The 22,740-nt window shown below is 38.5% G+C and overlaps 1 protein-coding gene across 4 annotated transcripts in view; it reads right to left on the bottom strand.

Moving 5' to 3' along the window:
- The window catches only part of LOC118799887 (E3 ubiquitin-protein ligase RNF123), a 191,228-nt gene that overhangs the window by 152,773 nt on the left and 15,715 nt on the right, over window positions 1–22,740 (bottom strand). For all 4 annotated transcript variants that reach the window (XM_036559966.1, XM_036559970.1, XM_036559968.1 and 1 more), the window contains exons 15-24: window positions 22,495–22,568; window positions 21,947–22,064; window positions 19,666–19,765; window positions 19,490–19,551; window positions 17,131–17,202; window positions 15,756–15,876; window positions 14,996–15,097; window positions 5,638–5,738; window positions 2,854–3,046; window positions 1,592–1,737 (exon numbers count right to left, since the gene is read on the bottom strand). In XM_036559966.1, the coding sequence (XP_036415859.1) occupies window positions 1,592–1,737; window positions 2,854–3,046; window positions 5,638–5,738; window positions 14,996–15,097; window positions 15,756–15,876; window positions 17,131–17,202; window positions 19,490–19,551; window positions 19,666–19,765; window positions 21,947–22,064; window positions 22,495–22,568 (1,089 nt within the window). The remainder of the gene's footprint in view (window positions 1–1,591; window positions 1,738–2,853; window positions 3,047–5,637; window positions 5,739–14,995; window positions 15,098–15,755; window positions 15,877–17,130; window positions 17,203–19,489; window positions 19,552–19,665; window positions 19,766–21,946; window positions 22,065–22,494; window positions 22,569–22,740) is intronic.

Below are 22,740 nucleotides of genomic sequence, written 5' to 3'. Positions count from 1 at the left end.
TACACATGACCAAAATTTTGATTCGTGAATTTAGTTAGTTTAAAGTGCTCCCATTGCTTACATGTGTTTAACTGCACCTGCGCAGCGTGTACAGGGAGATTCACTCCAAAGAGGTCCTGAATATTCTGTAATAACTCTTGCTAGGATGAAGCAATCTGAACGAAACAATGTGCAATGTGCTCCTCAGTATATGGAGCTCCGAACAAGCTGGGAGGCCCCTGCATCAGAGCAATGAGGTAGACGACAGACAGCCGTTGCGGCGTTTAACCTCCGTTTGCAACTTCCGGGTGCATACTCCCATACTTCTTCATGTGTCTAGCAGAAAATGGAGATCACTTCCAGCATTGCATGTAATGCAATCGATTACACATACATCAAGGTATGTAGCGTATTTTTTTGGTTCAGACTGCCTAATTCTAACGGGAGTTACAACAGAATATTCAGGGCCTCTTTCGAGTGAATCTCCCTGTATAATTTCCATAGAAAACATTGCCAATAGCATGAAATACTCTGGAGCAGCCGCACATAAGCCTAAGGTCACCACACCCAATGCCACGCATCTGTAAGAGAGGTATAAAGCCCCTCAGCACAGAGCTGTGTAGCAGAGTAACTGTGTTCTCTGCAGTGATGGAGCTCCATCAAATACATTTGGGATGAGTTACTGATGCTAATCATCCAACATCAGTACCTGACCTCACTAACGCTCTTGTAGCTGAATGTAATCAATTCCTTACAACAATGTTCTAACATCTAGTATAGACCCTTCACAGAAGAGTAGAGGCTGTTACTGCAGCAAAGGAGGGAACAAACTACTTATTAATACTTTTGATTTTAGAAGAAATGTTGGATGAGTAGGTGTTTGGGACATGTAGTGGCTCCAAAACGTATTTAGACATTTGTTCCATGCTTAAAAATGTAGCTACTAAGTTAACGGTGTCAAACCATCAAACGAAGTGGCATTTGTTTTAAACAGACTACTCCAACACTGGGCTCTTCTTTTTCTTTCAGGTTTGCATCCAAAATGCCTTCTGAGTTCATGATCCCATCAATGAACACAAGCTCAGTGACAGCACTGTGAGAAAAACAAGCCCAGGTTTCTGTGCTTTAAAGCACTGTTAGGTTTTGACTGACATAATGATGCTGCTGTTTTTATTTAGCAATAAGATATCATACATTAAGGGGCACATTATCCTATCATTAATATTTGTTAATTTTATAAAAACGCAATTTTATGCACATTCACCTTTAACTAAAATCTGCAGGCATGACAGGTAACGAGCAACCAAAACGCCTGCATGCACTAAGCTGGATACCAACTGAAACCAAGTGGATTCAAACTTCTGACTGGCAGGCTGAATAACACCACATCTGTGCCAAGCCAGGCTCTCAGAAAGACAACCAAAAGCGACAGGTGAAATCGACATCAGCGCATGTCAACAAATATGGCTTAACCTCTTGCTCTTGGCATGTCTTGCCCGGTCATGTTATTAGCCTCAGCCCTTTTTCCGCTCTAGTTCTCTCTCTTTTCTCTCTTGGCACGTTCGCAGAGAGACTCGGGAAGCGGTGGTGTTGGCTCTTGCGGCTATCTCACCTTGCCCAGCTGTTGATGAACACTCAGGTTATACATCATCACGATCCCGTCCAGGATCTCCAGCAAGGACTTTTCTGTGATTGGCTGGTCGGGCTCTTCCAATGGTCGCCCCAGCAACAGCCCATCGTTACCATGGCTTCCCTCAACTGGAGTCAGGGGGGGGTGTGGAGGGAGAGAAAAGAGAAAAAAAGAGAGAGATGTGGGGAGTTTGGGAAAAAAAAAGAAAAGATTATCCCCCGGCAAGGTCTCAAAACGTGGCATCTTTTTCTTGAGGCAGGTGATTTTTTTTTCGTCACTCCTAGCCTAGCTAATTGGTTTCCTGCTGACTTTCTTTGTAGAGCTGGAAATTGAGGCTTACTGCTGGTGGAGAGGGCTTTGTGATGCTCTATAGGGGCTGGGAATAATGTAAGTGCCATCGACATTAAGCCTTTTATATCATGCGGTGCTACTTATCTTAATAGCAAAAATAGATTTTCTCACAAAACAATACATGATTTAAACCCAAGGGATGGCTTAGGTATGTCACGACATAGAATATAGAACAGGAAGATACTATTTAGCACAATCACTGTGTGACAAGTTAATAATAACAAATAATAATAACCTTTTTTTTTTATAGGGCACCTTTCATACCGCTGGCAGCTCAAAGTGCTTTACAGACAGGTGATAATGGTTTACAGTAACAGACAAGATAAGTACAGATCAACTTAGAAAGAAATACTATACAAATTCAGTTGAATGCTAAGTTAAAGAGATACATTTTTAAATGTTACATGTTTTCATGTGAATTGAGCTTGACTGTCGAATAGAAGGTGGAACTGAGTTCCGAAGTTTAGAAGCACAATAACCGAAGAGGCCTCTCTACGTTTTCTGTATTTTACAAAAGGTGTTTGTAGAAGGAAAGTATCTTTAGATCTAAGCTACTGAGCTTTTGGAACATAGACAGACATTCTGTGAGGCACACAGGTGCTACATCTTTAGAAACTAGGAGCAGAATTTTAAAATCTACCCTGAAAGATACAGGTAGCAAGTGCAGTTCTTTCAAAACAGGAGTTATATGAGATTTTCTTTTGTTTTTGTTTATTTTTTGCTGCCACATTTTGTACAAGTTGTTAAGGGATGTATTGTTTTCTTAGAAAGTCCAGTAAGAAGAGCATTACAGTGATCAACTCTGCTTGTAACAAATGCATGAAGTGTGTCTTATGCAGTCTTTATGTATACAAATCATCGTTATATCGTTATATTTAGCATTAGCAACTCACTGTCCTCCTCGGTCCTCTGTTCCACAGGTAGAGTGCGCACTTTGACCTTTTCAGGTGGGGCCAGGGGTCGCCGTGGTGTCATGAGGCTGACAGCAGCTGTACTGAGGAAACGATTGGCTCGCCCCAATGTGGGAGAACTCAGCCAGCTCGGCCTAGCCAAGGCACCGCCCATTGCTGCTGCACCGGATGGCCTCTGTACACATAAACATTATACACAGATAAAATCATTCACTCTCAGGAAGTCTAACATCCTGACAGGTAACAGGTTTAAATATTGTTTTTAATGCTTTTAATTAGGGCATCTGAGGTTAGGGTCAATTTATTGATGCCTCATCTATGTTCAGTTGACACTTGACAATACTGCCATTTAGAATCACTTGTCATATTAGTAACTTTCATTATTTTAGCAGTTAAAGGGCCAATGTCATATCTTTTTCTTAGCATTTTTTTTTTATTTATTATCATTTTTATTTTATTTTTTCCCAAAGGGACAGTAAAATTTGTGTGGTTTTATATGTACCAAAGCCAGCTGCAATTACTTTTTACATGACCATTTTCCATCCTACATCCTGTTTATTCCTTATATTTCAACAGGCTATTTTTCTTACTATCACTTTAAGAATGAAATATGTAAATGACGTCTCTTCTGATTGAGTGCCCTGTATTTTGATTTCTGATCATTCAAAAAGGCATCTAGGCTGACGCCTGATGCTTCACGTAACTGCAACTTGAATGGGCGGAGGTAAACGTCTGTAAATATGGATATATGTGTTCATCTTTGGTGACTTTTTGTACAATGAATTCAAAATGGCTTTGGTTTTTGCAGTTCACTTTCCATATATGGAAACTATGGACTGGGGAGTAAATGATAAGTTTCAAATTACATAAAAATCAGTTTTTGCATTAATTTGGTTTTCCATAATATGGGCCCTTTAACTTATAAAACATAGACTGAAATACACTAGATAACAGAAGGTATTTTTTTTAACATGAACAAGAAAAAAAGATATTTAAATTATACATTTATAGTAATTTCAGGCTATCTGTCTAGATGTGAAGTTATCTGCCTAGAGACTTTTTCAAATATGAGGAATTCTGGATATTATTTATAAGTTTTTTCTTGAAAGAATAGTTTAATTATGCACTACTGTTCAAAAGTTTGGAATCAAGATGTTTACTGGAATAAAACCAATTTGTTCGCAGATAAATATGATAGTCCTGTAGAACTTTAGTCCTGTGGAACACAGGTTTAGAATTGTCAGATACACCAAAAAGCTGTAAATAAAAATCGAAAAAAATCTTAAGATAAGTCCAGAGAGATGAGAGCTGCACACAACTCTAAAATCACTGAGAAAGCTGTTCAACATTGAAAATTAACTTACAATAAAAGTGATATTCAGAATTCATCTTATTTTAAAACTGTATATGTTATTGTTGTACATAAAGTATAAAAAAATAATATGGCAAGTGATTCTAAACTTTTGAACAGTAGTGTACATGTGAAGGTTGCTAGGAATGACAGAACATCAGTAGCAACCAAGCATGTGAATTATGCTGACTGAAGACTATTTACTTTCATTCTTTGTTGGTATTAGTAGCTCTGACAGAACATTTTCTTTAACACTGTACAGTTTTCTCAGTCATTTTAAAATGATCTACAGCTCAGTTCCTCTTACTGAACACATACAATGTTTCACTGCAACACCTACATGTAGGTGCACAATTATTCTTATATGACTGCAAACAAATTCCAAACGTTTAGAAAGTGATTCCAAATGTTTGAAAGATGATGCAGCGGCTTTTACCATGAGAATCTGATTTCAGGATATGGCAGAGCAGATCTTAATCAAGTCCCATGCACCCCATCATTTAATAACACTGACATGTTAGTGTAATTTCTGATACATCTGCATCCCAATGCATTCATAAGCAAGACATAAAGAAAGAAGCAAAGACAGAATGCAGAGGTCACTTCGGCCCAATTCCATTTTGCCCCTTGCCCCCACCCCTTAGCCCCCCATTTTGCGCATTGAGGCCTAGGTGTAGTTTTTGTTGAGATAGAGGGGTAGAGCAAAGTATTAGAGCTACATGGCCCTCCAAACTGAGGTTTTTCAGAGGCACACTCCAAACAGAGTGTTATGAAGAAAAAAGAAAAACCGGGAAGGTGGCTGCGCGAGCGACCAAAGAAACCCACAAATGTGAGAATTTTCACCATTAAAAATTACAATAACCATTGTATTATCTTAGTTTAATGTCGTTTCAATGTATTATGGTCCTTTTCTTCACAATAAGCATAAAAAATCGCTAACAGTATGCTAATGTCTCCGTAGCTAGCTAGCTAAATTACCCGTTCCACTTTAAATAGTCCAGCAGTTCTGATGCATAAAGCGCCAAAATGTAACTGCTGCTCCACTTAAGGTGGAACAGTAAAATTTGCTGGCGAACAGACTTCAGCTTCATATCACCGAAGAATTAGGGGTGGTCGATAATAAGTAATTGTCGTATCCCCCTCTTTGAAGGCATATGATGCCCTAAACGTAACTAAAGCCCAGCAGTGAGGTTTCTGAACTTTACCCTCCTCTGCTACCACCGCAGACTGGCAGGGTCGCCTACAGAGCAGCGCTAGTAGCTGTTAATAAAGTAATGTTCTTTTTTATTTGAGGGTCCCATTTCGTAAGGAAAGATTTCAATGACCCCTTGTAATTCAGTTCGAAGGGGCAAGGTGACACTCGAAAACAAGGGGTAGGGGTAAAATAAGATATGGGATTGGGCCTTATGCTTTACCTGTGCAGCTCCGCTCTCCTCATCCTCGTCCAGATCATCCATAGAGGTGGCCTGGATCTCTGCAGGGTCGATGATGATGTTTGCTTTGGAGGCCAGGTCATCTGAATGGAGGAACACACAAACAAAGCCAGCATGAGCAAACTTCATTACGCGATTCAATGTGGCTTTTCCTCCTGTGTTCCCTAGAGAACAGACAGGCTCTGCTTTCTGAGCGAACAGAATGTGAAGATGTTTAACTTGGAAGCAAAATACTATAGACAAGTGTCACCCATTCAGTCAGCTAGACACAACAGATGAAACTGAGACCTTCTGTGAGTGGAAGATCCAAAAAGCTGGCACATTCTATCACATGCATCACTCCGTATTATTTATTAGCATCTGCTTTTTTTTCTTTTTTTATGGAACAGAATAATCTATAAAATCAATGTTGTGCGGATCATGCATCAGTGTGAGCTACTTTACACTTCAAGTGAAAAAAAAGGTGCCTTATTTTCTGAAGTCCCTTGTTGATCAAATCCCTTTTTGTACAGTGGCAGTCAAAAGTTTGGGAACACCTGATAATCTACAGCAAAGTGATGAAACATTATGGCCACTTATAGATAAAGCAAGTGAAAGTGATTTTCTTTAAAATCTAATCTTCTGAAACTAATCCTCCTTTCACATTACTGATTCAGAGTTCTTAATATACTGCACGACATACTGCAATATGAGGCAATATAGATGCAATACTAATAATTTACTCAAATTATAGAGCCACAATATACTGTAGGTGGTACCAGACAGTGCAGGTCTGAAATACACTAGAACCCTTGCAAGTTTAGCAGGGCATCAACATGCAAATGAGAAATATAACTAATTACATTGTTTTTGTGTGCTGTGAGCATTTTGACCAAAATGAGGGTTCCTGTGGATATTCTGATGAATCAAATATCCATGTATTAAAAAAAAAAGTGTATTATCTGGTCAAAATAATGCAGGTCAGTATTCTCCCATGCTGTTATTAATGCACCAATGCATGAAAGACATACTGCCATCACAATATGAGGTAATGTAATAGCAATGCTAGCACTGTCTCCAGTATTCTGCAGTCCTAATTGGTGCTGTAGAAGGTAACAGAAAGCAGTGGTCTGAAACAAACACAAGAACCCTTGCAAATTTAGCCTTTCAGCAGCTACAGCCTTGTCTATTTATTTCATACTAATAAGAGCCCAAGGCGTATATAGCACAAAGTTATAAAAGATGCAGGAGAGGTGCAGGTAAGACTCTGAAGTCAGTATAGAAGCATTAACAAGTTTGTGGAGAACACAGATAAAAACTCAGCATAAACATCTCACTGAAAAGTTTACTGATATACACATATGGCCAGATCACATGTTAATTTGCCTTGCAGAGTATTCTGACTGTTATATAACAACAGGTAGCACAACCGTGTTACCCTGAAGTACAGCAAGCGCGGAGGGATGTCCTGCCGTCCTGAAATTTCTATACACATCTGCAGGCAAGTCAAAATTTGCACAGCCAGCACTGCTTTATGCTGGCTCAGGTCGTTATCCTGCTTCTACTGACAGCTCCACAAAATATCCCACTACTATTACATAACATTTCAGTTTTTTACTCCTGCGCCATCACGGACACGTATACATATTTGATATTCCATCAAAACACGTTACCATCCAAACAGAAGAAGTGTAATTTGTAACCCTGACGGGGGGAAATTGCACTGGACAGGTGACGTGAGAAATACTGTTTTATTAATCTGATGTAGGGGGTTCAGGCATAATCTTCATCACACCTGAGGATGTGACCCCCCGCAAGGCCGGATCCATGACACCCTAGGATAAATCGGCATGTTAGTGAGGTCTCTATCATAAACTGCAAGGAGATCTGAGTCACTCTTTATTTTGATGGTCACCTATAGCAAAGGTGGGTAATATGCTATCGTTATTGTGATGAAGTACATCAGAATATACTCTTCTGGGCTGGATCATAGACATCATCAGAATGTATAGGACACCAACCAATTAAAAGCTTAACTCAAAAAAAACAAATTACAGATTTAGATTAATTATTACATTAATTAATTAACAGATTTAGATTAATTATGGAGTGCCTGTAAACAAAACATAAAAGTGCAACAAGTAGCTGACTGGATGTTAGCACATTATGCCATTATCTTATTTATTTTTGACCACTTTTTAAAATTTCTTCTGGTTTCTTTATGTTGAATAAAACTTGCACTTCATTTTTCAGTTTTTTGAGCACACAGCTGTATTGTTGGTGCATCAGGTCTGTTCCAATGTGCTCGCAACCCTCTGAAAACAAATTTAATGGGACCAACTGTGCATTATGCCATTTTGCCACACTGCCAACCCCACCCTGTAACTTATGTACAAATACTCAGACTGTGAAACTAGCAGTCTTTAACCCGTGAGCTGCAACCCCCTAGTTGGCCATGGTGGTAGTGCTAGGGCAGAGGTCCGGACCCAGACGCTGTCCAATGTGGACCTGGACCTACAACCGATAAACTACAGGTAATTATTTTATTTCGACGGGGTGGTCCTATTTTAATCTGCGTATGATTTCTAGTCATTACGGTACCGATTTAGCGCCCAGGGAAACTCACAGACCAATCGCATGCGTTGTAAATATCACACATAACGCTACTCAACCAATCAAATCTGTCCATTACGATGAGCACTGAGACTCAAGTGAGTGGCGCACACACAGGGAAAGGACGAGGCGAGACACAACAGTTGGAGAAGAAAGTGAGCCAGATTATTTTACATGGCTCTAAAAAGAGAAAACTGACAATAAATGTTGTTGAAATATTACTGAATTGTACTTTATTTGATTTGATATTCAGTTGTCGACTACATACGACGTTGACAGACCTACTAGACTACTTCAGTAAACAGTATATGGCACTGAATCATAATGCAAGTTAGACATTATGATGTTCCGGACCTTTGCTTGAGGAAACTTTCTTTAACTGGACCTTACTGAACTTTAATTAAAGATCCCTGTGCTAGGGGGGTGCTGACTATCAGTTTTATGTTTGTTTGCTTTTTTTTAAATCGCAAAACTTTATTTCAATGCATAGACATACTTAAATCTTAAATATGACACATATGGTTGTGATAATAATTTGCAAAAAGTACAACATCAAATTTAGTTCTGACTTATTGACTGTTCTGGCAAAATGCATGACCATAATCAATGTAACTGACCTAGTTAGTTGGTTATGTTTATATTCTTAATAAGTCAATGTAAAATGTTTCTATTTTTGGATTTTTTGGAATTCATTAATGCAAAGGATAAATGGCCACAAACAATAATAATATTTTTTGGTATTTACATCGCATGATCATACAGTTAAGCAAAATTTGATAGGCTACATTGATGTTATATTTGTTTGCAGCCAACATCAGTTTGGCTGTTTGGGCCAGAAGTTGCAAACGGTGAGGAACTCCTGTGTAACTATGCAGTGAAACTCAGTCGATTACCATCTCAGTTAGGGTTAGGAGCAGCGCTACAGTTAGATGTATGTTTTGGATTAATGTCAACAAGGTAACAGTTTAGAATATGAGTTAATTCATTGATTAAATTAACTTCTTATGAAAAAACAAACGTTAAAAAAACTTTCTGAAAATTATAAATATATGGAACTTCTAAACGTTTATTTTAGAGACAGAACTATAGAATATTTTCTTGAGCTACCCAGTACTGTGTCCCAACTGTCAGTTTCTTTATAAATATGTTGTATTTTGGCAGCCTTGTTAATTTAAATTTTAAATTTAACTTTGCCTTTTAGAACATGACAACCTAGAAAAAAAGTGTTAAGGTTAGGGTCAGGGTTAGAGAGTTAGAGCATAAAGGTTAAAGATAAGGAAAAGCTGTGTTTGATATACGTTTAATTGACCATGTGGTTGTAAATCTGACCCACTCCTGAGAGACCCTGAAACAGTTAACAGAAAGACACAAGGTCCCATCTGCCAAGCTCATCTGGCAAGCAGTAATAACAGGCCTTGAGTTTGTCCATAAGGCGTGAGTTTGCCTTGGGTTTGTTCCATTGCTCTTTCAAAGGTTACGAAGGGCTGAATTAAATCTAGTGATTTGCACTGGGGTGAACTGAGCCAATGGAACATTAACGTTAATTAACAGAGTAAAAGGTTAGGAAAAGAACATAGTGGTCCTTGACTCAAGCTCTAACAGATCCCGCTATTTAGTGGCAGCCAAGAGGGAACAACAGTTTGAAGGAGATTTGGATCTAAAAGTTTGGAGAAACAAACCTAACCTCGTTATTTACTCATTATTATTCATTTATTATATCATTAATCTTAAGAGTAATACGCAAGTTACATATGCGTAAGGCTACAACCATATTACCATGTTAAAGTGGCACAAATCAGATTTTTTATCCTAATGTGACCCAGATATGATGTTTTTAGGGCTGTGTGGACACGCAAATCTGATCTTTTCATATGTGACCTGAGCCACTTTCATATGTGGTCCTAGATCGGATACATATCCGATTCGTGGCCATGCGACCTTAATGTGACCCTCAGATCGGAATTCATGTGCTTTTTTTCCACTGCGCGTGCGCCATCATTCAGCGTTACCATGGCAGCAGCGCTGAACAGAATCTAAAGCCTGTAAATGGTGGAAAAGCAGCACATCTCACCGTTTTCACCTTTGTCTCGCCCTAATAATGAGCAGCTGAGAGCTGATCAGAGTTAATAAAAAATGCTCGTTAGCCTGTTGGAAGATGATGCACGTGATTCATTCACATGACATTACTGAGTAGGATGTGCACATGCGGTTCATTTCAGGATGCCGGTTCGTTCCCATTAATGGCAGATTTGAATCACTTACCTAAATGAGTGTGAACCATCGTGTTAGAGAGATCGGATCTGAGCAAAAAATCGGATTTGAGCAATGAGGCTTGTAAAGTGAGCGTAGCCTAAGAGTGAGGAACTGACCCCTGGCAGGTTATGGGTATAAGGAGAATCGACCATCGTAGCGCCTACGAAATTAGTCCAAGCTTAAATCCAAGAATGACTGCATCCAAATTATGATCTAATGGTGCCACTTAAGGCCCAAATGCAGACAAATGCACATACACCTAAGAGTCAAGAAGCAATCAGTGACGTCTGACCACAAGGACCAAAGAGAGCCATCAATAAGCACTATCAGACCAAAATGGCAGCGATAATGATGATGATGTCACGGCAGAATCGATGCTGCCCTTCAAGCCCATGAGAGGTAATCATTATGATGAGTGGCAGTGTGAGGAATGCTGCACTTCAAGCTGCACTGAAAGGAGAGATGAAAAAAGAGGACGAGGCTTTGAAGGAATAACAGCTTGCGTAAGAAAGGTCATGACAGAAAAGCCCAGGCCACCTTAAAATCTAAATCGTTATCATCAAGTGACAAAAGGGTGTGAAGTTCACATTTTAAATTTCCTCCCGCTCACCTCGTTACAGAACACCCCTGTCAAAACTGGCAGCATGCCAGCTCCAAAACTGTCACCATCAACAGAATACAAATATTACGGGCATTCAATCATCTCCCCTCTATCATTCCGGAGCCATGTTTAACTCCCGAAGCACAATGGAAACAATCAGCGGCGTCGGAAAAGGGGCTCAATCAGGCAACGGTGGCGGGAAATCAGCCAGCGGGAGAATGTGTTTTTTTCAGGAGAGACACCAAAGAAGTAGCTTGTTGTAATAATCAGAGTTTAATCAAGCAAAGCAGGAACTTAGAACGAGGCCAAGAATGAAGAGAGCTTACGGAAGGGAGGGAGACAGGGAAGGAGGTGCAGGGAAGAGGATGAAAGATGCTTGAGTTTCACTTTTAAAAATAAAGGTTCGTAAATGAGTCTAAGATGAAATTTTAGATGACGATTAATATTAAAAAAGATCAAAAATTGAGTAGACCTGTTAATTGTACTCATCTATTAAATTAAAAGCCTAAAGTGGTCAAATTGGCTGAATAGCTATCTTGCTTCTTAGCTGCTGATATTTACTAACCAAACACAGACACAGTTCGAGCTCAAATAAACAAACATTACTTACTGCTGCCCAGATGTTGCAGCACCCGTCAGAAGTTAGAACGTCTTGTTTTTGTAAGACCCGTGACAAATTTCTGCTTTCTTTTATGTACATTTATTTGCCTGATGTCACCCAACTCACATTCAAAAGTGGTACTTGTTTAAATATGGTAGACATTATAAACATTATTAAAATGATATGTGCTAACCAACGCAATTCACCTCGGCCTTAACAAGCCCGCTTAACAAGTTATCTGCAATGCCACAGAAAACTGTACATCTCCTGTAGGTGCAGGTCAGGAACAGCTGTGGAAAAAGCCAACAAAATGCATACGGAATGAGGTCACTGATCAGCGACTATTTTTGTGTCTTAAATGTACGCAAAACCAGCTGAGGAAAAATGCGTTCATATTTCTTAACTTATTTCTTTAATTCCCCTTTATGATAGGATTATCATATTATGAAATTCAGGATTACCATGTAGGTCGTGCTGGGACAGAGAGAGAAGAGGTCCGCAATGATTTTAGGTAGATGGCACGTGTGAAACTGACATCCACGTGAACGCTTAGACCCAGGACTTCCCAGCAGAATGCTGCCCAGATCACATTCCCTCCACCAGCTTGCCTTCTTCCCACTGTGCATCCTGATGCCATCACTTCCCCAAGTAAACGGCACACACATACCTGGCCATCAGGTGATGTAAAGGAAAACAGGACTCATCAGACCAGGGGATCCTCATTGCTCAAAGGTCCAGTTCTGACACTTGCCTGCCCATTGTAGGCACTTTTGATGCTGTGCAGGGGTTAGTGTCGGCACTCTTAACCAGTCTCTGACCAGCATTATATATTCCTTCCATAACCCGTACAATTTCTGTAACTTGTGCCACAGTAGCCCTTCTGTCAGTTTGGAACAGATCGAATAGCCTTCATAGCCCTCATGCATCGATGAACGTTGGGTAGACATCTCCCTTTTGCCAGTTCAGGGTTTGTCCCTCCTCAGACTACTGTTGATAGATACTCACCACTGCTGACCAGGAGCACCCACAAGCCACAGTCAGGCCAATTGGACACGCTAAATTGCCCCTAGGTGAGAATGTGGGTGTGAATGTTTATGTCTGTGTGTCTGCCTCTGATGGACTGGCAACCAGGGTGTTTCCTGCTTTCTACCCAATGACCAGTGGGATAGGCTCCAGCACCCCCGCCGCAACCCAGAAGGATAAGTGGTTAGAAAATGTGTAATAGCTTCCAGACCTTGACATGTACCATTGAGATAACCAGCGTTCTTTGCTTCATCTGTGAAAGGTCATAATGTTCTGGTTCATCTGTGTATACTTAAAGCGCACTGCATCCACAAAAAGTCGAAAAGCAAGTACAACTTCTGCACACACACACACACACACACACACACACACACACACATACACACATACACATACATAAATACACACACACACACACCACCCTCTCCTCCAAACAGTCAACACCTCCTCTGTTGTTTTAATCATAAAGATTAAATCCCAGAGCGCCGAGCCATTATCACTTAAGCTTATTTGAAGCAAACAGACCGCCATATTGGCTAGATTCCTGGAAAAGTAAGGAGAGTGAGAGAAAACAGCAAACAAAAGCAATAAGAGGAAATCATCAAGAAAGAGCCTGATATGGTCCCTTTTCTCCCTCTCCTCACCAACCCCACCCATACGACTTAATCCACTCGGCTTTATATTCAAACCTCATCACTGTTTTGCTACAAAGCCGGGCTTCCTTCAGGGAAATCAATATCCATCTGCATTTGAGCTCTCCTGACGATGTTGGCATCCATCTCATTCCTGTCAATTCGGGGATTTTACGAGGTCACAAATCAAAATGGAACAGCCACCCTTCTGATGGTTGGTAAACAAGGCCAATTCCAATTGTGTGGAATGACTGTGCCGCCAGTATTGTAAAATGCACTTTGCTCTCCATTTGATGCTGATTAATCAAAGGTCATTCAATCTATACTGTTTTGCTGGAAGCAGTGAGAGGATCAATAATGAAGGGGAAAAGTGTTCCAAAAGTTTTACAAGAGAGGAAACATAATGTGTGCATCTAACTGTTTCCTCTAGTACTATTGATGTTAACACCAGAAAAGTAGAGTTAACTTCTCAGAGTAGCCAATTAAAGACTTACAAAATGATCCAATCCATCAATAACGTCATGAAAGAGATCTAGGCTACCTTATCTTAATTAGAAAATTTGTGGCATAACTGAAATGAAGGAATTGACCAAAATATTAATAATACAATCTTACACATTAATTGTTTAAGCAATATTGTCCCTAGTTTGAACATTCAGTGAGTATTTCTAAAATCAGGGCAGTATAGATTTAAATCAACTAAGGCTGGAACTGTAAATAGATTTGACCAAAAGTTTATCTATGAAGCTAATTAGTGAAGAAACATGAAATAATCAATTGTACGCAGCTGAGATCCAGCATTTGTACCACTGGACTTCTCATCAGTCATGATATAAACTGGTGCTCTTGCTAATGACTGACACTCAGCTGCCCTGGCCTTTTCTCTGGACATGGCCACTCTATAGCTCTAACCCCAGAAGAAGATGCCAGAAAATGAAATACAAAGAAAAGTAAACAAAAAAATGTGCCACAAAGAATAAAAAACAAGTACTGTACAAATAAAATAAAGTATCGATATGCTATGGAGGTGTGGGTTGATGCCAATGTTTTTCATAGACATAACTTCCACTACTGATGCATAGAAACTGGAACTAGATATCCATTATTTGTCTGTAGGGGGTTACAAATGTGGTAAAATAAATAAAATACAGAAACATTAGCACAGTAGACCAGCGTCGTCTAAACATTCTGCTATAATTAAATACATCATCAAATTTCTGTGTAAATTATTGGACCAATCAAATGCTGCCCAAGGATGATCATTTTTTAAAAGCAAATATCTGCCAGTATTGAAATGATTCAGAAATCGACTCAGAATGGAAAAAAAAAGTGGTGGAAAGAGAAAAATTCACAGAACTTCAATTGAACTGCAATATGGTTTTTACAATTCAATATGACATTTCACTTATACATGGCACTGTATTCACTCTATAGACGACTCACTTTGTGTCTCAGCAGTACAGCAGCCGCCGAATCTCTCTTCAACAAATTAACCTTCATCTCCCCCTAGTGGCACTTCAAACTAAATTGCCAAAGAATTTTCTGGGGAGTGGCCATTTCTCTCACTCTTCATTTCCAGATCAAACATCAAGAGAAATTAGATCATAATAATAATACATAAAATAACTTATTCCAAACCTTTCAGCGTCTTCTTTAAATGTGAGAGCAGCCCTCCCAGCCGCTGAAGGTCAAAGTAATCCACTTTTCCATTGTAGAAAAGCTGAGGGGGGACATAGGCCTCTGCAATGAAGACAGAGAAAGAGAGGCATTGTTTCAGAACTGCAGAAGATGCAATATGAAGCATAAAGCACATTTTAAACTTTGCACTTTCCACCAACTTTCTTTGGTTGGCCATTTTTCCTGCACTCCACCATAAAAATGGTTTTAGGACAAAGCCTTTTCATATATCCTTGACTCAGGCAACAGGCAACGTAATCAGAACTTTAACTGAATAACTTTCTGTCAGGGAGCTTTTAGAGGCATTCAACTCTTCAGATGTCTGGTTCCTATCACCACTGCTGTGAACAATTCTTTCTCTAGAGCCAAGCATTTTAGTTCAAACCCCTTTTGAATGACCCTGTTTACATCCTAACCATTCAATTAAGCAGAATTTTATGAAGCACTGCTAGGATTCCCCTTTAAAGAAAGCAATTAGCAAAATACAATGGGGAAAAATGTTCTGTTCAGAAGATGTAGCCCTGAATAGGAGCAGTACTGCCTGAATGAATAGCAGCTTCCTCCCAGCATCTCTTCTTACTTCTCTCCTGAAAGTTTTATGGTGCTGGAACAGCAGTCTAACCGAGTTTGGCTTCCTATTGCAACCATTATGGTGGAACAATGAAAGTGATCTCAGACTAGAACTGAGACCTTAATGCATGAGCAGTGCGCGTGTGCTCACCTTCACTGCTGATGGCACCAGTGTTCTTTCGTTTTCCCTCGTCCCAGTAGCTCCTTACAGCTGTAATAAGACGGTGCATGAAGCACACCATGTATTCGGGAGGACACAACACCGTGGGGTTCTGATATGAGAGACAGAGAGAATGAGAGACATACCATACCAGTGTAATTTGTGTTAGCCATTGTCTAGCCCTTCATCAATGGTCAGTTTCTGAGCACAGAGTCACTGGATATTTTTAGTAGTGAACCACTTTCAATCTATCAATGACAGTGACATGCATAAAATTCACTCACTGCAACTATGCACTCAGCATCATATTCCACCACCCAATATAATAATGAAAAAAAAAATGTATGGATAGAGGTCAAAGTCAGCAAATAAATGTAAATATTTTTATTATAGTGAACATTTGCCACTTGACATTTTTAAACGGATAAAATAAATGATTGTTTTTAAAAAAAAATCATATTACAAAAGCTATGAAACAATTATCAACACATTAGATTCTTGAAGATATAAAGATTTTGAAAGTTTTATTTGTCATTGACCTATGGGCCTGTATCACTCTCATAACTACATGACTCACATCTTAGCTTCATTGTAGTCACTGAATAATCGATAGTACTTACTGAATAATAAGTCTGAAATAACTGTGCCTGCTGTTTATGGGGTTCATTCTAACATTCTAACAGCTGACTGATAAAGACATTTCAAACTCAATTACTAAACACTGTGTTTTGCTGTCCTGTCCAAATAATTTAAGAAGATACTCGATTCACACTCTTTGATTGCCTTCCAGGCTAACTTTTTTTTTTCAGTTAAACTTTAAAAAGACTGACAGGGTCACTGTGGTGTCATACAAAGATGCTGGGAATGTTTCCTGGGCCTGAAGCTTTTCAGAGATGAAAGTAATAAAAAAATGTCAGGGGAGAAAAAAATGGTTTGTGGTCGTTTGACCTGACTGAACCCCATTTTGCAGCTCCAGTGTGCAGTCTGAGTGCTCCCGAAATACAGTAAACACTTGAAAGTTAGAGCAAAGTGGACTTTTCAGAACTGCTATTCCGGCTGCTGATAAGGAATTGGAAATGTGCTGGACGCAGTCTGAAGCCACCAGGTGACAGCAGCCTTCGATTTATTGATACCATTATTACTGGCAGCTGGGGAAGGCACAGAGTAAACGGCCCTTTTGGTAAAGATCAGATGTACTCTCTATTTCATCTGAGACAGGGACAGCATTGTTTAATAAAAATTTATGAAGCATTACAAATCAAACATTTATATGCTACACAGATTGCCACATGCGGATGCTTTTAGAAGCTCAGATATATTTGGTAGGTGAAAATGTGAATGTTTAGCTTGTTCTCTGAGCTCTTACCCCTCGGTTGCTTGCGTTCTCCTGAAGGAACTTGCGGAATTTGTTGAGGAAAATGTAGCGAGAGGCTTCTCCCTACAGAGAAGAGAGGGATATAAATAAATACAGCATTTCTCTACACAAGAGAGAAGAGCAGGAATGGCCCACAGCTTAACCTTTAGAAGCTAAAGTGTTCTACTATTTCTGTGCTATACATTCAATTTATATTACATACCTAAAAGCAACCAAAAGTACTTAATGTAATTAATTCTATAGTTATATACACATATATATATATATATATATATATATATATATATATATATATATATATATATATATACACACACACATTTACACAGTTTGGAACCACTTTTCATATTACTAAATTTGCCTATTTTATATGATTCATCTTTATAACAACAGGCACCTACTAACAGCAGCTTACATCGTTATCTGATAGTTTAACAGTTAATACTTATATAACTCTCACTTATCCATTAATAAACACAACTATTTTAATTATTAACTATTTACTTAGTAAGAAATAAGTACTGTAAATGTTATTTTAATAAAAAAAATATATGTGTATAAACATCTCAACTTTATAATAAGTGGCCAACAAATGAAAAAATGTTTCATCTTTATAAACAGGATATACTGACCACTTAATAACGACTAACAAAGCATAAAATAATAAAATACTACTTCAGAAAATAAAATAAGACAGACATTTACTATGAAGCTATTCATAATGATTATGGATTGTTTTTATGCAACCAAGTAAATGCTTAATATTACAAAAATATCATTTATACGTAATGAACAATCAGGTCTCTACAACTAAAAATAATGTCACTAAATAAACTGTTAATAATATAACAATTACATATACATTAATAAAAACTAACAATAGAATTATTAAGCCATAAACAAACTATTAGATAATAGTTGCTGTTTATTATGGACTGTTATTAAACAATGTTACCGTTACGTTTGATATTTCAAGCTGTTTAGCAATAAGTTATTTAAAAATAAATAATATACTGTCACATTTAAAATACAAGGCATTATGGATATTACTTTTATTATAAATTCATGCAGAACCTTCAGAATCATCTACACGTTTATTTTTACTGCTAATTGTTTGTAATTACATGAACTTATAAACTATCACATGATTCATATTATTATCATACCAGTTTTATATTATTGAATACACTGATTTCCAGCTTATGAATGGTAGTGTACAATCTACAGTCTTTAATACATCTATTTTTCATTACAATGTCAAAAAATGACAAAATCACAAACAAATGTAAAGGAAAATAACACTATGCACAACAAAGCTGTTGTCGGAAGAAATCATCTCCAAAATGGTAACTTTACAGGAGAAGGAAAAAAAAAATGTACTTTACTTTTAGTGTAAGTCAATGGAACCAGAATTTTTTCAGAGTAATTTTGGGCTGTTTATTTTGGTTCATTCATCATGAAATAACACACAATGTAAAGAATAACAGGCATTTTCAAATTTTGCCAAAAACTGAAAAAGACAAAAATGGAGATACAAGGTTTTCTTTTGACAACTGCAATATAAATAAAATATTATATCTCCAACTTACAAACACAAATACGGCATCAATTTAAAGTTTAGTATCTGCACTTTCAGCAGAACATCTCTGCTACCTTCAATGAGCAACAAGCAACAGAAATAATACAGGGTGATTCAAAAAGATTCTTCCGATTTCAAAGCGCCATATTTTTACAACCGTGAGGCGCCTAGGAACCAATAACATACCAACTGAAAGAGGGGGTCACAGAGACTGTCACTGGAAGACGGCTTCCTTCAGTCTGTGAGGAGATGGAGACCCCTGAGCAGAAAGCGTTTTGCGGTCCACTTCAATAAGAGCGTTCGTTGTTGGTTCCACAACACTGGACGATCTCCGAAATCGCACTGAAAGAGCCGTGAGTGCAGTGACACCCGACACGCTCAATCGAGTATGGGATGAATTTGACTATGGTGTTGATGTTGTCTGTACAGCTGGAGGAGGTTCATATTGAGCACTTGTACAATTACATAATAAACTTTATGCTCACTTAAACCATCTACAATTTACTGCACTGTTCTGTAATGATTTACATGTGAAATAAATCATTTTGAAATCGCATGAATCTTTTTGAATCACACTGTGTGTTTGTTTTGACGATAACTGTGACTTCTAAGCATTATGAAGAAAAGGGAAATAAAATTAACAGCTATATGTAAATAACGCTTTTCTTGCACAATGTCAGTGGGGACAGAGAGAAGATGCTCCATAAAAAGTGCAGCTGTGAGTGCTGACGCCAGTGAAGTGTCATAAACCTGGCCACTGGCCCAACATACCGTCCCTTTGTCCTTGTTATTTAGCATCAGCCTCAGGATCTGAACCTGCAGCTCCTCCACAACTACACACACAAACACGCACACACAGAGGGCAGGACGGAGTCAGTGAACGATAAGAATCCTGCTGTAAGCTGCTGCTGAAGATTAATGGGGTCGTGTGTATGTGTGTTTGATACCCTCAATCCGCTTTTTGAGTCTCTGACAGCCACGCTCATATGCCCGCCGCCTCATCCTCTCCTCAGCAGTCTCATTCCTCAGGTCCTTCTCATCCTTACCCTAGGAACAGATAATATCACAGATCACATTTGTCACTTATTTTCAATTAGAAAATCAACAAAATGTCATTTTAACCGGGGCGCCCAAACTTTTGCATACAATAGTAATTAACACATTTATTTAAAAAGTACAGCAGGAAAGATTCAGTGTGTACACTGGCCGGCCACTTCCTTGCACTTACACTCACTGTTCATTGTATCAGCTCCACTTACTATATAGGTGTACTTTGTAGTTCCACAGTTACAGACTGTAGTCCATCTGTTGCTCTGCATACGTGGTTAGCCCTCCTTTCACCCTGGTCCTCAATAGTCAGGACCACCACAGAGTAAGTATTACTTGGGTGGCGGTGGTGTGTTAGTGTGTGTTGCGCTGGTACGAGTGGATCAGACAAAGCAGTACTGCTGGAGTTTTTAACACCGTGTCCACTCACTGTCCACTCTATTAGACACGCCTACCTTCTTGGTCCACCTTGTAGATGTAAAGTCAGAGACAGTAGCTCATGTTTTGCTGCAGTTTGCGTTAGTCATCCTCTAGTCCTTCATCAGTTGTCACAGGACAAGGCACATTAACACACCACTACCACATCAGTGTCACTGCAGTGCTGAGAATGATCCACCACCCAAATAATACCTGCTCTGTGGTGGTCCTGTGGGGGGTCCTGACCACTAAAAACAGGGCGAAAAGGGGCTAACAAAGCATGCAGAGAAACAAATGGACTACAGTCTGTAATTTTAGAAATACAAAGTGCACCTATATGGCAAATGGAACTGATAAAAGAGGTGTACTGATGGTGATGGCTAAAGTGGACCAAAAATACATATATGGGTTTTTGCTTATTGGTCAGAAATTTTGCAGGGATACAAACACTCTGTTCCTCTCACATTCACAAACATGAAAACGGAAAAAATTTCTCTATTTTTACTTAATGTCTACGTGATTAAAAATCATAGAGATAATAATAAACCTTGATACCAGCTAACTTGATACCGATTTACCAATTTGAACTTAACAAAGGTCATTGATGCTTGGCCAAAAACATGTTTAGTGATCCGCGTGCCAAAATTAAATGCATTTCTCCTCTGTTTTTATTGCTTGTCTGCCATTTTTAACAGCAACTCATGCTGCAGGAACGATATGAGTGTCTGTAAAGAGTGAACTGTTAAACAGGCAGATTGTGCGGACAGTACAGATGCTGACGTGCACCATGACCGAAAACATACTCGGATATTGGCATCGGCTCAGAAATGTCATGCCACTGGGACATTTTTGTCTTATTAAACCTCAGCAAAATCTAAATATAACGACACATGTTGTTTGTGGAAATGCAAAAATATTATGTTTTTGCCATCTCGCCCTCTCACCCTCTAATGAAATAATAAACATGCAAAGAAAATTTTGAGTTGGCTAATGGCAAATCGACTTAAATGTAAAATATTTTTATAAACAAAAATAAATCACAGCTTGCTTCCATACTTATGGTCTCTAGGGTATCTCAAGTAGACAGTGGTTAATGATTTCATTCAAAAAAAAGTTTTTTCACATTTATTGACACGTATGTTTTACATGTGGGTCTTTAGATCCATGGATACAGGATACTAGAGCCTAGAGTGGAAAAATGCTGTATACAACTGGAACAAACTCCCAGATGATCTTTGACTTGATTTCAGCGCTTCCAATGTAGCATTTTTTAAATCCATGTGCCTATAATTCAGCTCTAACACTTGCACTTTATTCTTACTGCACTTACTACATTTAATAAATAATTTGAATAACCCTTCAGCCCTTTGTTTTTCATTTCCTTTGATTTTGCTTTTATTTACTTTGTTCTTCCATTTAAGTATGTTTTATTTCTCAAAGCTACTGCACTTTGTATTTTTAAGCACTTTATTTTTATTGTTTTCCACTCTTAATCATTTTATTTTTATTTTTCCGTTTGACATTCCTTTTTGCTTTCATTTATGTAAAGCAACTGCCTTTGTGTATGAAAGGTGCTATATAAATAACCTTGCCTTGCCTTCACTACAGCATTTAAGACACACAAAACAACTTCACAAAGTGCTTAAACAGTATTCATACAAAACTACATACAATTGTGAGTGAAGGCTTGTAACATCTTTGTAAAAGTCTGGATATCTGCATAAACTTGCAGGAAGACGATCCCTGCTGTGTCTGAGCACTCACCTCTTTGTCGAAACGTGTAGGCCACCACGTGGTGGGGATGAGCTCCTCCAGCCCGGCCTCCTTGACCCTCAGAGGCGTCTTAATGTAGAAGAACACCACGGAACGCAGGACATCAAACGTAATGCTGTTAAGGGCCTTTCAGACAGCTTGGCGATTGAAAGAAGAAAAATTGAGGGAGCACTTAAAGCTCATATTGTTTCCTAAGACTCCATTTGCATTGATTTATCATGGACCGTGCTTTATAATCGTACTACTTTAACTCATATTCACAGTGTTCTTAAATCAAAAGGTGTTCATTATGTCTTGAGTGTCATGACACTTTATCTTATGACACATTTTATGACTAGTTTTTATGTTAAAGTTTTTGAGCCCATTAATGAAGATTAGTCATTTTACTTAAGTGACTAACTCTGTTGAATAATGGTCAAAAAGTTTTTTTATGTGCTCTTTTACCAATAAGTACTTTTTGTTCCTTGAACCGTGTGTGCTACTAAGAAGCAGATTTTTAATGATATTGTATGTCTGAGGCAGAGCTATGGAAAGGATATAACACATTATTGAGGAGGTATTTTCTGGACTTCTCATGGCGAAGGATGGCAGTGGTCAAGCGAAGGTAGTGAATCTAAAAGACATACAAAAGTGAAAATGAGTGTATAATATTGAAGTCTGCTTTGAAAAAAAGGACATCCTGGATGTGGAATGACCATCTTAAAATTGCACGTAAAGATGAACATGTAAACGCAATTAAAATATAAACAAAGTAAGCTCAGAGTGGTCTGACATGAAGTTCTCCA

Source organism: Colossoma macropomum, unplaced genomic scaffold, assembly GCF_904425465.1.
Source record: "Colossoma macropomum unplaced genomic scaffold, Colossoma_macropomum, whole genome shotgun sequence".
Lineage (NCBI taxonomy): Eukaryota > Metazoa > Chordata > Actinopteri > Characiformes > Serrasalmidae > Colossoma > Colossoma macropomum.
Note: the sequence above shows the minus strand (reverse complement) of the source record. Positions and strands in the feature narration are given on the sequence as shown.